This window comes from Balaenoptera musculus, chromosome 1, assembly GCF_009873245.2.
Source record: "Balaenoptera musculus isolate JJ_BM4_2016_0621 chromosome 1, mBalMus1.pri.v3, whole genome shotgun sequence".
Classification (NCBI taxonomy): Eukaryota; Metazoa; Chordata; class Mammalia; order Artiodactyla; family Balaenopteridae; genus Balaenoptera; species Balaenoptera musculus.
This window is the reverse complement of record NC_045785.1, coordinates 49,716,866-49,732,387: the sequence shown is the minus strand read 5'-3', so window position 1 is coordinate 49,732,387 and position 15,522 is coordinate 49,716,866. Positions and strand designations below refer to the sequence as shown.

Genomic DNA, 15,522 nt, shown 5'->3' with positions numbered 1-15,522 from the left:
CAGATGAGTGATACAGATGGAAAATGAGAAAAGAATTTCTCCATGCTAGGGCTTTGAATTATACATATATTTCTTTAAAAGTCTGATTTGTGCTGAGCCTTGGTTGGTGGTGAGAACTTGGTGTGATAGATAAAGGAGAAAAGGGTGGGCATTCCGATAGGAGGAACAAAATCTCTATTTTTATGCTCCCCCATTTTTTTTTTTTTTATATTTCAGGAGCCATTTCAGGTGAAAGTGGCTTCAGAAGCACTTTTAATAATGGATTTGGTAAGGATATTATATTGTGTTTACTTAGTTATTCTGATTTCTATTCTTGTGTATTTTTATTGCAGGCGTAAGAGAGAGTATGGAAGACGTGTATTTTGGATCTTAACTATCCTCCTTTACAAGGAATCTAAAAAATAAGTCTTTTCTTTTGGAGAAAAGCCAAACAATTGCATGTTTCCATATTTTAGAGAAAATAAATTAATGTGAGTTTTTGCAGACTGTTTATCATCATTAACCCTATTTTAATTTCCTAGTATCCTTGTCTGCTGCCTTCTAGATAACTGCAACAAAGCACAACTCTTATAGTTTGGAGACTCCTTGTTCTGCACTAAACTACAGAGATCTCCAGCGGTTGTGTGTGTTTATGGTGTTTTCTGTAGGAGGACCCAGAGTGATTTTTACTTTGCATCCTTATGATACCTTTCCTCAGTAGGGGGAGCAAATGGTATCTTCATTTTGTAAATGAAAAAAATGGCATCTTGGAGTGTTCTAATGTTTGGTTCAAAGCCTCTCAGCCAGCAAGCAGTACAGACAGGTCTAAAATCTTAAGTGTCTGTGTGCTGAGCCTAGCATCTGGTTCCTCTACTATGCTATTTCATTTTAGAGAAGCATAATTACTGTACTTGCAAATGACTCTCCTATGATAAGTGAGATTTATTCTGATTTTTTGGTCAGGTGGGTTTGGTTTGTATGTTTGGGCTAAGTCTATCTTGTATTTCTTTTAGCATGCTCATGTTTCTATGGCAGAAGTGATTGGTCTGTTAGGAGGAAGATACTCAGAAGTTGATAAGATAGTTGAGGTAAGTTTTCTCTTAAAATTTTTAAAATTATTTAGTCCTGCTGCCATACCAAATATTTTTATAGATTTCAATGTGTACAATTAACATATAAACCTTATCTATGATATAAATGAGAATATGCAAATGTGGACAGTTACATATTCCCAGAGGTGACTGAACATTCCATATATTGAGCACCTGTTTCCTTTTACCACCGAGAAAGAGGGAACGTTACCAGGCCTTAGTTCTTCCTTGCCTTTGCCAGTAAAAAGCTTCAACTCCTAAGAGGCCAGAGACCAGGAAACATGCGCTAACCTTATAATTGAAGCTTGGTATACATCATTTTGCTAGAAATTATTAGCATAAGTAATAGGGGTCATTGAAAGACTGTGTTTATACAGATACTATACAGGCCAACCTGGAAAACTAACCCGTAACTTGTCTTGAGTAGGAAAATGGATTTTGAGTTCCTCGAATACAATCACACTTTTGGAGAGTAATTCGTTTGCAAGTTAAAGGCTGCCTATTATATAGGCAGATAAAAGGCTTGGCTTTAAAAAGTTCCTGTATCTGTGTATGAAAGGACTGAAACAATAGAATTAACAGGATTTCAGTATAATCATCTAAGGATTAATCCCTTATAGGTCTGTGCAGCAGAACCATGTAACAGTCTGAGTACAGGACTACAGTGTGAGATGGATCCCGTCTCACAAACACAAGCCTCGGAAACCTTGGCTGTCAGGGGCTATAGTGTTATTGGATGGTATCATTCTCATCCTGCCTTTGATCCTAATCCTTCCTTACGAGATATTGACACTCAAGCCAAATACCAGGTGTGTTTATAGGTCTTTTTGTATGTAGTCGGTAAATAATTGCACAGTTTCTCCCCTCTCATTGTTTTCTGTTAAATAAATACACTTTTAACATTTCTAGCAAAGTGATTATAAGAGTAATACATGTTTATTTACACATTTAGAAAATTAGCTATTCTGTGTAATATAGACAAGCCATCAAAGTAACAGTGATAATTCCCCCCAGAGCCTTTAAAAATGATGGGGATAACTAAGATAGGGGCTGGGTACAATTGAAATAATTGGAAATATAATATATTTTGCACCTCTGGAAAAAACAGAGTTTTGTTTTATTCTGCAATTTTATGTTTGATATCTGGATGTTTCTGCTGTAGACAGCTGTTTGTAAATTATTACCATATAGATAAAGATTACAGCTGAGGGGCTAGTGAATATAATTTGTAAATGTATTCATGGCAAATATAGATTTTGCAGGCCAGGTGATCTTTTTAAGGGTGATCTTAAAAAAAAAGTGATCTGTTCAGGTTGGGTTGGACATGTTTTGGCCTGAAAATTTTAGGGTATGGAATAAATTTAGTTGCTGTTCGGAAGTGAAGTTTTTAACACACTTTTGCATTCCCTTTTCCTCTATTGGATGTTTAAAATGTTGGTATGGGTAAATACTGACTTTTAAATTTATGTGGTTGAAACTAATTATACTTTTTTTTAAATTGTAGAGTTACTTCTCCAGAGGCGGTGCAAAGTTCATTGGAATGATTGTTAGTCCTTATAATAGAAATAATCCTTTACCTTATTCTCAGATTACCTGCCTGGTTATAAGTGATGAAATTAGCCCAGATGGCTCTTATCGTAAGTTTTCAACAAAAATAATCCGACTTCTACTTTCATTTTTTTTGAATCTTACAAATCACAGAATTTATACCTGTTGAAAGCGATTTGATGGAAAAGTTTGTGTCCTCAACTAGGGAATCACTGTTTGCATACCATGTAGTGCAGCCACCCTCTTTCCTTTTATGATTTCCTTCTGCATTAAAGTTCCCACTGTGTTACCATGGCCACTGGGCAAAAACATTACCATGTAGAGAAAACTTATGGCCAAGCAGTGTGTGTGTATTAGGTCCTGGAGACATTGCAGTAAGCAAAACAAAGTCCCTTCTGTTCTCTTGAAAATTCTGGATAAATGCAGATTGGCTTTCTCTGCAATGACATTCAAATGAAAAAATAATATTAATAAAGAATAATGACCACCCTACCACTAGCTATCCATGATCTCCCAGTTTAGGCTCAACAGTGCCTAACGATTTTTATATCTGTCTCTCTCAAGAAAGAATTTGGTTGGTTTAGCCCATCATATGACTTGGTTCCTTTGGAATTTATGTCCGCTGCTGTTCCAGTCAGCTCTGGCTGGATAGAGAATTAGTGTAGCAGACTAGGGAAAGTAGGGGAGTGTAAGAGGCAAGTGTGGATGGAAGGAAAAGATGAGAGGAAACAATTACATCTCTAGGATACTCTCTTTTCATCCTTAATACCACTGCTCTGGTTGACTGTCCTCTCTGGATACTGTCACTCTACATGATACTCTTCCCCATTAGCTCATGAGCCCCTTGAAGGTAGATATGATATTGTACTCATTTTTCTATTCTCAGTTTCTAGCACAGGGCCTGGCATAAAGTAGGTACTAAATGAATGTTTAACAAATTAATTTCTTCATTCTTAATAATGTCACAAAAATACCCTCTTTGGCAAAGACCCCAGCACTACCACCCCTCATGTCATTTACTATTAGTTGCTCTATTCTTTGTGCACCTGCAACATTTGTTTCCTGCCTTCATGGTTGCTTGCATGTTTTAATATAGTTTATTTATTTAGCCTGTCTCACTAAATTGTGAGCCCCAAAGAGCAGGAACTATGCCTTCTTTGTATCTCCTGTAGTACCTAATCAATTGCCTTATACCTAAGGAGTGGTCAGTGCTCTATAGGTTTTTGTTGAATGAATAGTATTGACATTAACTTTAGTCCAAAATGCCCATTTTGAACATAGCGCATATATACATCATTCTTTACGCCAGTATAATTTTACAAAAAGTTAACAAAAGGAAGAATCACAGTGAACTTGTCCTCCATTTAAACCATGTCTTACTGTCACATTCTGCTAGATTTGGGGAGTGAGCCTCTACTCTGATGCTGTCTAATACAGTCACATGTGGCTACGTGTGACTGTTTAAATTAATTAGAATTAAATGAAATTTAAAATTCAGTTCCTAGAATCCTACTGCTGACCAAAATGAAGTAACAAGGACCTGTCTGAAACAACCAAAAAACTGGACAAAATATAGAGAACAGTGGTATTTAGGATATAACATCAAACAGTGAAGGAATATGATTCCTGAGAGATGGGAAACAAAGTGAGCCCAAGTTAACCTAGCTTATTGACTTAAAAGAACTTCCAGGTGTGGCACAAGGTGGAGAAACCCACCCAGAGCCTAGCAGACTCTGAGTTGAGGTGATGGAGGTAAGAGCAAGGAGACCAGGGCAACTAAATTTGCAAGACATTGTACCAGAGAGCAGAAAGCTGCCTAGAGAGCAGACTCCAAAGATTTGTAGAAGGTTCAAATTTATTGTTTAGCAAGATAAAGACCAATGCATGTGTGTGAACAGACTACCCCAGATGGGAAAGAATCACCCGAAAGATTAGCGGGCACAGTGCTGGATTCTTGCATAAGCTACCGTCACAGCACACAAGTATTCCACGTTACCATCATTGCAGAAAGTTCTCTTGGGCAGAGCTGCCTCTTACATGACTTGACCGTTGTTAACCCTGTTTGTTAGGTCTTAATCCTCGGTTCTTCTCTTTGCTCCTCTTGGAAACCTTCTGGTTCAAGAATTAAAATTTCCTAGAAGCCCTGGGATACCTTGTGTTACAGTACTTTGAACTGGGTCCTTTACTTATTTATTTGTTCATTCATTGATTCATTCTTTTTTTTCCCCCTCTATTAGGTGTGTACCCAAATCCTATCTTTACAGTATGTCTAATGGTTAATCATTTTCTCTATTTGTAATAGGCCAGAAATATACTTAGTGATTCGTTTTATTCTGACACTTTAGTGGATAAAAATAATCAGTACATATATGTGTAATTGAATCACTTTGCTATACACTTGAAAATAACACAACATTGTAAATTAACTATACCTCAATTTAAAAAAATAATAAGCATATCAAAAAATAATCAGTACAAAAAAGAAATTTTTACTGGTTTTAGTGCCGTTTTTTTAACTTAGAAAGTATTCTTAATACCAAATAGAGGTGTATAACGTGTTGTGTGTGTGTGTGTGTGTGTGTATTTTCATGGTTTTTTTATGAGCACAGACTGAAAATGTATTTATTTATTTACCTCTCTTTTAGTCTCATTTTTTACTTTCATTAAGAGTAGGAGTTGCTTACCTGGATTCAGATCCCAGCTCTGATATTTATTAGTTATTTTACCTTGGGCAGGTTACTTAATCCCTCTCATTCTCATTTGCCACATCTGTAAAATGAGAAAAAATTATTAACTTGCTTACGGGAGGTTGTAGAGATTGTCAGTAATGTATGTAAGGTGCTTAGTAAATAATAGGTCTAAAATAGGTAGTTATGATCATAGCTATTGTCTGTGCTTAGTAGGTAATCAAAACATATCAAGTAAATGATTGTTATCACAAAAGGAGTTTGTGTAATAGCTTGTGTACTATAATGTGTCACTCTTCTTAAGTTCCTGGAGGGGGAAAATGAAATAGAAGAGAATTGAGAAATGAAAAAAGATCAGTTATCATCAGGCTTGCTGTTCCTTTCTCTCCTTCCATACACCTGAAAAAAAATGGGGAGAAAAAGCCTTTTTAGGGCACATTGACAAATTATGCTTGTATTGTGTGGAAGTAGAATTATGATTTTTTTCTTAATACCTTCTGATTTGCTGACATTTTGTTTACTCGAAAAGCCTACGATGGCAAAAATGCAAGTTGAGAGGCAGTATAATGTAAAGATTAAGGACATAAACTCGAGCCAGACTGCCTGGGTTCAAATCCTGGCTCTACCTCTTACTAATTAGATATGTCCAAGAACAGGTTATTTAGTAACCTTTCTGTGGCTCAGTGTCCTCGTCAAAAAAAACACTGGGGACAACACTGGTAGCTAGTTCATGTAACTGGCCTTACATCTATATAAAAAGCACCTTTATATATAAAGCCTGGCACAGAGTAAGCATTATATAAGTGTTATTATGGTATTGGCCTTTGGTAATGAATCAGCTGAGCCTTTAATATACTGCAAATACAATTACATGGAGATTTTGAAAGATATGTGAGAAATGTCTAAGTAGGCTCGTCTTTTGGTATTTTTTCCTTTCTAACTTATGTACGTGATATCTACCCCTTGGACTTGTTTCCTCCAGAGTTTAGCGTGACTCAAGTGCAGTTACTGGCTCTCCAGAATTAAACCTAGCCCCTGTCTAGTCTTAGATCAGCACGGAGAGGGAGGTGGAATGAATGTGGGCTCAGAAGTCGGGCAAGCCTGGTGGGGTTTGAAATCCAAGCTCTTTGCTTTACTAGTGGAAGGAGCTTGTTCAACCTGTCTCAGCCTCAGTTTTATCTGTTAAATAGGAATAATGCTACCTACCTTATAGCAGTGCTGTAAGCTTGATAACATGTGTTAAAAAAAAAATATCACTGGGATGGAATATATCTTGGTTTGCCTAGGTCAATCCCAATTTAAGCCTGTGGTTCTGGCACAATTATTAATAGTGCCAGCTTTCACTCCAAAAGTGTCTTGGTTTGGATGATAAATTATGTGATCATCTTACCTGTCACAGTTCCTTGCATAGAATTGTCATGAAAATGGCACTTTTACTTTTCTTTATTAATTGCTTGGCATTAATACGCTTGATGAACCAAGTTCAGCCAGGCAGTGCATATTTAATGAATGCCCACTATGTTTTAACGTGCTGTTTAGCTGGTCTGCCAAACTGCGGTTGTGAAAACACGAAGGGGAATTTTAAGTAATTAAAAGGAGATTGGAGATTTAAGAAATAGTTGGTAAAAATGTGCTGCTTTATGCTTTTCTAGGTTTACCTTATAAATTTGAAGTACAACAGATGTTAGAAGAACCTCGGTGGGGATTAGTGTTTGAAAAGACAAAATGGATAATAGAAAAATACGGGCTATCCCGGAGGTATGTACTGTGGTTTGAGATGGTTGCACATCTGCAGTGTTTCTCATTAAATTACGTTTTAGGAAAAACCCAAGTTAAATATAAAATTGTGATGTATGGCATCAGTGATAGTTTATTACAAAACTGATTCGTTTATAGTATTTGTTTCATTGGTTTGTTTTCATATTTCTTCCAACAGCAGTGTCCCCATGGATAAAATCTTTCGCCGGGATTCTGACCTGACTTGTTTGCAGAAAGTAAGCTGCCTTCACTTTAATTGGTTTCATTGCTCACAGATTCCAAAGCTATTCATCTTGATGTGTTTTCCCATGATGCCTAATGCTTTGTGGATACACCTTCTGTGTATTTCCTTTATTGCTTTTTTCTTTCTAAAATTAATTTCTAGGAGATAATTAGTAATGTGTTTTGGTGCCCATGCTTGCATATAGAAATAATGCTGTTTTAGAAAAAATTTGTTCATGTTGGCTGATAAATTTCTTAGCAGATTATTATTGTACACAATGGAGAACATTTTTCTTATTTTATTAAATTCAAAAGTGCCATGTTTCCATTTAGCTTTAACAATTGATCATTTTTAAAAACGGTAGTATAAATCTAACAATTAAATTTAAATGGTCAGGGCTTCCCTGGTGGCACAGTGGTTGAGAGTCTGCCTGCCAATGCGGGGGACACGGGTTCGAGCCCTGGTCTGGGAGGATCCCACGTGCCACGGAGCGACTGGGCCCGTGAGCCACAACTACTGAGCCTGCGCGTCTGGAGCCTGTGCTCCGCAACAGGAGAGGCCGCGGTGGTGAGAGGCCCGCGCACCGCGATGAAGGGTGGCCCCAGCTTGCCGCAGCTGGAGAGAGCCCTTGCACAGAAACGAAGACCCAACTCAGCCAAAAATAAATAAATAAATAATAAAAATAAAGGAATTCCTTTAACAAAAAAAAAAAAAAATTTAAATGGTCATTTTACTTAACTTTCTGGTAGGAAAAAAGAGTCTTGAATTATTTTATTTCACTTCTAGTTTTGTTTCTATGAGTATAATGAATTTCAATAAGATTGGCAACATTGGTCTTTCTTTTTTTCCTTTGGTAACAGTTTGGGAATAGAAAATTTTAACATTAAATTTCTTTTTAACTTTTTTTTTTTTTTTGGCTGCATTGGGTCTTCATTGCTGCACGTGGGCTTTCTCTGGTTGCAGCGAGCCGGGGCTACTCTTACTGCAGTGTGCGGGCTTCTTATTGCAGTGGCTTCTCTTGTCACAGAGCACGGGCTCTAGGTGGGCGGGCTTCAGTGGTTGCAGCATGCGGGCCCTAGAGCATGTAGCCTTCCTTCAGTAGTGTGGCGCGCGGGCTCAGTAGTTGTGGCTCTCAGGCTTAGTTGCTCGTGGGATCTCCTGGGACCAGGGATCGAACCCATGTCCCCTGCATTGGCAGGCGGACTCTTAACCACTGCGCCACCAGGGAAGTCCCTCTTTTTAATATTTTTTACCCCCTCCTATTATAGCCACTTTTTCTTTGCTCTGTTGGAAGATTAATATGCACATTTCCCAGGAAATAGACTCTATCATCCTATTTTTGAAATGGTAGAATCCTGTATTTTTATGTACATAGATTTTTATCCCATAGGATTCTTGGCTTTGTAAATAAAACTACTAAAAAAAGAAGCAAAGTCACAAGTTTGTCCAAAGTAGAAAGCATCATACATGCAATCTCAGTTTTATCTCCTTATATAAAATCAGAAAGGAACTGCACCTCACCTCCATTGGCCTCTACCGTGAGGCCCTGGCACTCTGGGCCAACGCCTGGCAGCTGCAGGCCCAGCTGGGTGTCCCGTCGGGCCCAGACCGCCCTCTGCTGACCCTGGTGGGGCTGGCTGTGTGCCACCAGGAGCTGGAGGACCCTGGGGAGTCCCGGGCACGCTGTGAGAAGGCCCTACAGCTGCTGTGGGACAAGAGCCCTCACCCTTTTCTGGTACCCTTTCTGGAAGCCCAAGTGCGACTCTCCTGGCACCTGGGCCTGGACAAACGCCAGTCAGAGGCCCAGCTTCAGGCCCTGCAAGAGGCAGGCCTGACGCCCACACCACCCCCCAGTCTCAAAGAATTACTCACCAAGGAGGTGCTGGACTAACACACCTAGATTTAAGGCCGCTGTGGGGAGAGGCACTGCCCCAGGATGGGGGGTGGGGTGAGGACATGGACAGCAGTTGGGAGGCGACCGGGGTCCTGGGAACCCCTAGAAGTTCCACAAACAATTTGTAGCAGACTGAAGAATTGTGCTTCTTCTGTTGAGCTGGGCTCAGGACAAGCTTTGCTAAGCATTCCTCAGCAATGGCTTCCTGCACTTCAGCTGTACAGTTATTAAACACAAGTTTATCCTCAGTCACCTTTAAGGAGAATGTTTCTCATTTAAGCATTAGAAAAGGGGAGATTTGGAAAGGGATAAAATAGTGATAGTGATGCAAACCCTCTTCTTACCACTTTTTGTTTTAAATATAAAACTTTCCTTTTCAACTAGCTTTTGGAGTGTCTGAGGAAAACTCTGAGCAAAGTGGCCAATTGCTTCATTGCTGAAGAATTCTTGACCCAAATAGAAAATTTATTCCTTTCCAATTACAAAAGCCAGCCAGAGAACGGAGCGGCCGAAGAGAAGTGCGCCGTGGAGCCAAAGGTGCTGTTAACGTGACTATTTTAAAGTAAGACGTCTTAACCGCGACACAGTAGACCGTACTTTCAGAGTTATAGCCTTGAAATTATTGTAATTCAGTTAACAGTGGTACAGCTGTGATTTTTTTTTTATTTTTATTTTTTTGCTAGTTCATGAAATCCAAATTTTGCCACATAAACCATGTGACAAGAAAGAGACACGGGCTTGGACTTGTTTTCATATGTGGCGCTCAGTCCTCCTCGGCCGGTCAGCAGGGTGTGGACTGAAGGGCGGCCCCCCTGCTCTCTTCAGGTTGATAAGTGCAGTGTGTCTCAGATTGTTATTTCCCCCTGAACTAGTCATTCCAGTTTTGCTGTCTCCTGTCTCATGAGGAGCACTTCTATTCTTTTCATGTGTTTTGGTGAGGCTTGTTTATGGTTGCAAATGAGATACGGGTGGGTGGTCACAGCGGTAATTAACATGGTTGAGAACTGCTGGTTTAATGAATCTAAGGACATGCTGTGGGAGGCCAGGGGAGGCATCAGGAGAAAATCTTCAAAACAGACTAGAGACCTAAAGGAGAGAATCAAATTACCAGTTTTTTAATTACAGATATTTGCTTCCATTTTATTGTATAACAACACTACTATAGGATATGCCATTTTCTCAGCTGAAACATTTTGTATGGATTTCAGATACGTAACATAATAAGCTTCAACTATAGGTCCACTTATGTTCATTTGTGTGATAAAGCCTCGGTTAACTAGAACACAGGTAATCATAACCCTTAAACTAGACTTTTATTTTTTCCTACTACCTGCTATGAGGAGAAAGAGGCAGATTACAATAAAGCTTAAATAGATCAGATTTAATTTTAAAAACAAAAAATCCTTCCAGGACATATTATGTATTCAGCCCCGTTTCATGTACTTGCTGAATCCAGAACAGGGGTCAGTGAACTTTTTATGTAAAGGGGCAGTTAGTAACTTAGGCTTTGCAGGCTACACACCATCTCTATCAGACATTCTTCTTTATGTTTTTTAACAACCCTTTAACAACATAAAACCATTCTTAGCTCATGAGGCTCACAGAAAACAGGTTGCTGGCCATTATCTTCCAAACCCTGCTCCAGAGAATTGCAAACATTTAGAATTTATTTTCAAATGCATGAGCCTGAGACATTGAAAGGTCTTGTATCATCTTCAAACAACAATAAAACTAAAAATTGTGGTTTACATTTAAGTTTGTTTTCAAATGAAAGTTGGTAGTCATGCTGCCTGATTTATTCTGATAGATTTTAGTTTACTTCTGTTAACTAAAGAATTGACTAATGTCCTTTCTCCAAGCATTCTTATTAATATCAGTTTTATTACTTCTAATCTGCATATGATTCTGTACTTTTGCCTTTTTTGGTTTAATGAATATCCAAGGAAAATAAGTCAGTATTGGAAGGAGCAGTGAGCCAGTTTTAGATGACCTGGGTCTTGACTCAGCCTTGTGATTTGGGGGATATAGTTTACCTTCTCTGGGCCTAAATTCATGTGTAACCGAGGTCTAAATTATCTGCCCTGCATCCTTTCAGGTCTAAAATCTTATGATTCACTCTGATTGTTGGACTTACCCACCTGGAGCTTGTATTTTGAGATGTTACAGTTCCCAAATTAATGAATGTTTTTAAAGAAAAGTGGTAGTATTTTCCATTTTTCTATATGTATTTAGGATAAACAGTGAAACATAACTTACAAAGCAGTTACTTTTGGGACTGGGCTTATTAGAGCTATAGACCAAGAATCAGGAACCCTGAGTTTTTACCCTAATTCTCTTACCAGCTTTGTTGTGTGGCAGTGGTAAGATCACATAACCTTCTGGACCTCAGAATCTTCACCTGTAATTCAAGGGCAGAAAGTCTGTGATTCTGTAAAAGGGTAGTGATTCGTTCCTTTCTACCCTTCCTTTTGACATACTTTCTTCATTGTATCAGGAACAGATCCTAGAAAGTGGTATTAATTAGCTTTCTTGATTGACATTTCCCAGTAATATTGATGAATTGGGGTTGGAAACTAGTGGAAATTGTTGAAAGTTCTGTTCTCAGTCTGGGTCCTCTGCATGCTGGTGGTTCACCACATTTAGTAACCGAAGCCATACTATAAGGGACTCTCAAAGGTGCTAATATTCAGAGTTCAGAGCTTTGAGAGAACAATTTTTAAAATAATACTGTTTTTTTCTGATGATAGAGTACACTTATGAGAAAATATTTTTTAAAAAGCAGAAAGCACAGTTAACATTTTGGTATAAATCTTTCCCCATTTTTTTTTTTTTTTTTTGCATCATGTAATTTTAGATTAAAATCTGATATCTTCCTCCCCTCCTCCCTCATTCATTGTTTTTTTTTTTCTCTCATCATATTCTTAAAACATTTTTGTAACTACAGGTGCCCACATTCCTGTCACTGCCAACCTTGGCCTGCTGAGGGCAGTAGGAGCTAGGCCTTGAGAAGCACAGAGGATGTCTAGGGCTGAGAGTGGCAGTGTAATGCAGGAAGTTTAGGAGGCAGGGAGGGTCTCAGAGGGAAACCTACCTCTAGTAATTTTTACAGAGTGAAGATGGGACTTGAAAACATCCAAGTCTCTTCATCCTGATTTGGTTCTTTCTTTTGCACAATGACAATAAAATAATGAGCTTAATTTATTTTCCTTTTCCAGCTTGCCTGGTGGAAATTGACACAAATACTTCACTAGTATTTGACCTAGCACTCTTAAAAATCTAATCCCAAAGTAACATTCAAAAAAAGAAAAATCAGTGGAATGAGACCCACAAGATCAGACTCTCCTTACCCCTCTGTAATTTTAGCCTTGAACCACTGGCCCTCAGAGCAGCTTTATGACTTTCATAGGCCTTAGACACTTTTGCCTTCTTAGGCCTCTTCTTCCATAAAAAATTAAAAATTAATGTTACAATTGCATTTGTATAAAATGAATTTTATATTATATATAAACACATCCTTAAATCTAAAAGTTTGGTTTTTTTCTTACGAATTTAAAAGAAATTAAAACATTTTGGGGGGCCTCTGAATGTATTATGGGCCTGAGACCTGGTGCCTAATAGATAAGTTGGCCCTGCCTATGCTATGAAGGGTACTATTGGGAAAATGGCAGTCACTACCCGCTCCCCTATAAACCCACCTCACAAACCCTAGAGGAACTTTGCCACACAGCCAAGAACATTGCAGTACCTGCAGCTTTAGATCCATAGACTTGAACTTTGTTCTTTACCGACGTGACCAAAATTCAGGAGTGTTACTTGGGACCATTCATCCCCCAAAGAACGATAGGCCGCTGTGGCTAACTTCAGTTTTCAGGTAGATATTTTATTCTATTCTTAATCGATAGTTTTGAAACTCATGCCACATGTCCTGCCGCCTTTTCTTCCTGTGTTTCCGTCAAGCCCTTTTTTTTCATCCTCACTCCCTCACTTCTTACCTGACAGTGTATAGGTACAAGATCCTTCATTGTCATGTGTTGAAAGCAGGGCCTGAAGAATAGAGTTGAACAAACCCATTCATATTTCCCAGAAGCTGACTAATGCTGCCCCAGCCCTCTCTCCATAACTTTCCTCCCCCAAAGGACTGGGGCAAGGGCTGTGGCATGCAGACCATCTGGGCAGCAGAGGAGACTGTGGTCTCAGCATGCCAACCTGAGTGGGCTTCCTGCTCTTCAGTTTACCTTCTTCTTCTTTGTCTTGCTGGGTCCTAATGAAGTGAGCTGTAAGACCTGGAGGAACTGATGCAGTCAGGAGGCCCTAGAACTGATGCTTTGTCCTGTCCCTACAATAGAGCCATAGGACACCTGGCCACCTGGAAGGTAGCTACCATCCTCAGGTCATCAGCAAGCGTCCAGTTGGTGGGTTTCTCAGTAGAAATTAAGTCAGAGTACCCAAATGTTGTGGTTTGTTTTGTTTTGTTTTTTTTTTTACCTATGCTCTTCTCTACCCAGAACTAGACACTAAATCTAGAGTCACATATTATGACATTTAGGAAAACTTTTTTCTCACAAGCACGAAGAAAAAAGCACATACATTTGTAACATCATCTGTTTCATCAGGGTTAATACAAAATTTAACAAAGAAATTTGATCTGCACCTCCAATTTACCAGTGGTTTAATAGTTTTCTTACAAATTAATGCCATATTTTGCAATATTTCCAGAAAATCACTGTGGAGAATAATGTAATATACTTTAGCTTAATTCCTGACCTTTTCTTAAATGGTTTTATGTGTACTGTTCCCCCAAATTCTGTTTTTTCATTTAACCTATAATTGTGCTTTCTGGTATTTTCTAAATCTTATCTTTTAAGCTACCTTAAATCCTTTCTGGAACAAGGCAAAGAATAAATATGTCATCCCCCCTAAGTCAGGAGAAAGTCAGAATATCCCAGAGAAGCTGTGATTATGCCAGGGGCTCTATACCAAACTAAATTTGAGAAGGTAAACTTAACTTGTGGTATCTGGGTTGTTTTATTTTATACCTTTGACTATATTTATGAATATATTCATAAGAACTTTAATGTCAGCAAAAAATGCCTGATCTGCTGTCTTTGAGGTTTCCTGGAGTACTCTCTTACGAATTAAGAAGTATGTTAATTATGATTTTATAGTTTGTATTCCTGTTTCATAGGTTACCACAGAACATTTGTTTCAACCTATGGATTATAAAATAGTATTTAGATGGTAGCATGATTTAAATAGATAGGTCATATATATCTTTAAATTTGTCGATTTGATGTGTAAATTGTGTATTATGTATAAGTTTACTATGATTATTGGTAAACCTGTTGCTGTTGTTTTCCCCAAATGTTATCAGTGTTTATGGATTTCTTTATTAGTTTGAATTTTGGAATGTTCTGTAATAAAATATAATGATTTCAACTATTCTGTGCTTTTAAATATGCCATGTTGTCTATATCTGTAATAAAGAATATTGTAAATATTAATGTTTGTACAATTATGAAAGCTTTTCCTCAAAATGATTGAACTCTCCTCCTTGTACTTTATTTTATGTACTGTGACATAAAATATCTGATTTTAAGCTTTGGGGTTTTAGCTTGTAAAATTTAAAGGGAAACATTCTGAAGATTCTATATAAATAAAATTTTGAAAGTAAAGTGGTGAATCATTTGGTTGCTTTCTAAATCATTAGCAGCATGCACACTGAATTACAAACAGTGCCCCATTAATTCAGCAAACATTTGTTGGGCGTTGTAGGGGCACAAAGATGAATGTCTTGGTTTCTTTCCACAAGAATCCTACTACCTACTACGTAATAAGTGGGAAACATAAAACCTGACATAGGTAGCTAAGACACTAGGATACAAACTGGAACTGATTACAAATGCCTGTAAGACTTCAAGGGTAAGAGGTGTTTTAGATAAATGAGAATCCTCTAGAATGTAAGCAGTGAGATTGCTCGGAAGAGATCACCTTTAAACCAAAATGACATTTGGGGAAGATGTTCCAGAGAGAAGTGATCTTAGAGCATAGGCATGGAGGTAAGGAATGAAAAAAGATTTAGAGTGGTGAGTCTTTGGCCAGAGGGTAGGGTATGTGAAGATGTTAATTATGAAGGTAATTCACATTCAGTCAACCAACTAAGGATACAAAAGGTATAAATTGACAGAAAATTCTCACCTTAGAATTAACTCATTAACTGGTCCTTAACTTCCCAGTCCTTATCTTCTGCAAAACCTATCAATTTCAAAAACAGAAAAACAGGATCAGACTTGTGTATATTCAGTACATACGTATCTTCAATGTCTGTCCTTTTATTGAGGACTT

The 15,522-nt window shown here is 38.1% G+C and overlaps 1 protein-coding gene across 4 annotated transcripts in view; it reads left to right on the top strand.

Annotated features, from left to right (window-relative positions):
• MYSM1 (Myb like, SWIRM and MPN domains 1) overlaps window positions 1-14,856 on the top strand; it is a 41,811-nt gene extending 26,955 nt beyond the window's left edge. Inside the window, exons 14-21 of one of the 4 annotated variants that reach the window (XM_036854158.1) lie at window positions 217-267; window positions 993-1,067; window positions 1,691-1,879; window positions 2,575-2,707; window positions 6,958-7,063; window positions 7,242-7,299; window positions 9,565-9,742; window positions 9,864-14,827. In XM_036854158.1, the coding sequence (XP_036710053.1) occupies window positions 217-267; window positions 993-1,067; window positions 1,691-1,879; window positions 2,575-2,707; window positions 6,958-7,063; window positions 7,242-7,299; window positions 9,565-9,732 (780 nt within the window). In that variant the 3' untranslated portion in view covers window positions 9,733-9,742; window positions 9,864-14,827. Of the gene's footprint in view, window positions 1-216; window positions 268-992; window positions 1,068-1,690; window positions 1,880-2,574; window positions 2,708-6,957; window positions 7,064-7,241; window positions 7,300-9,564 lie in introns of those variants that run through there. The other 3 variants (XM_036854153.1, XM_036854165.1, XR_005020177.1) reach the window with 3 other exon arrangements.
• Window positions 14,857-15,522: the final 666 nt, after the last annotated feature.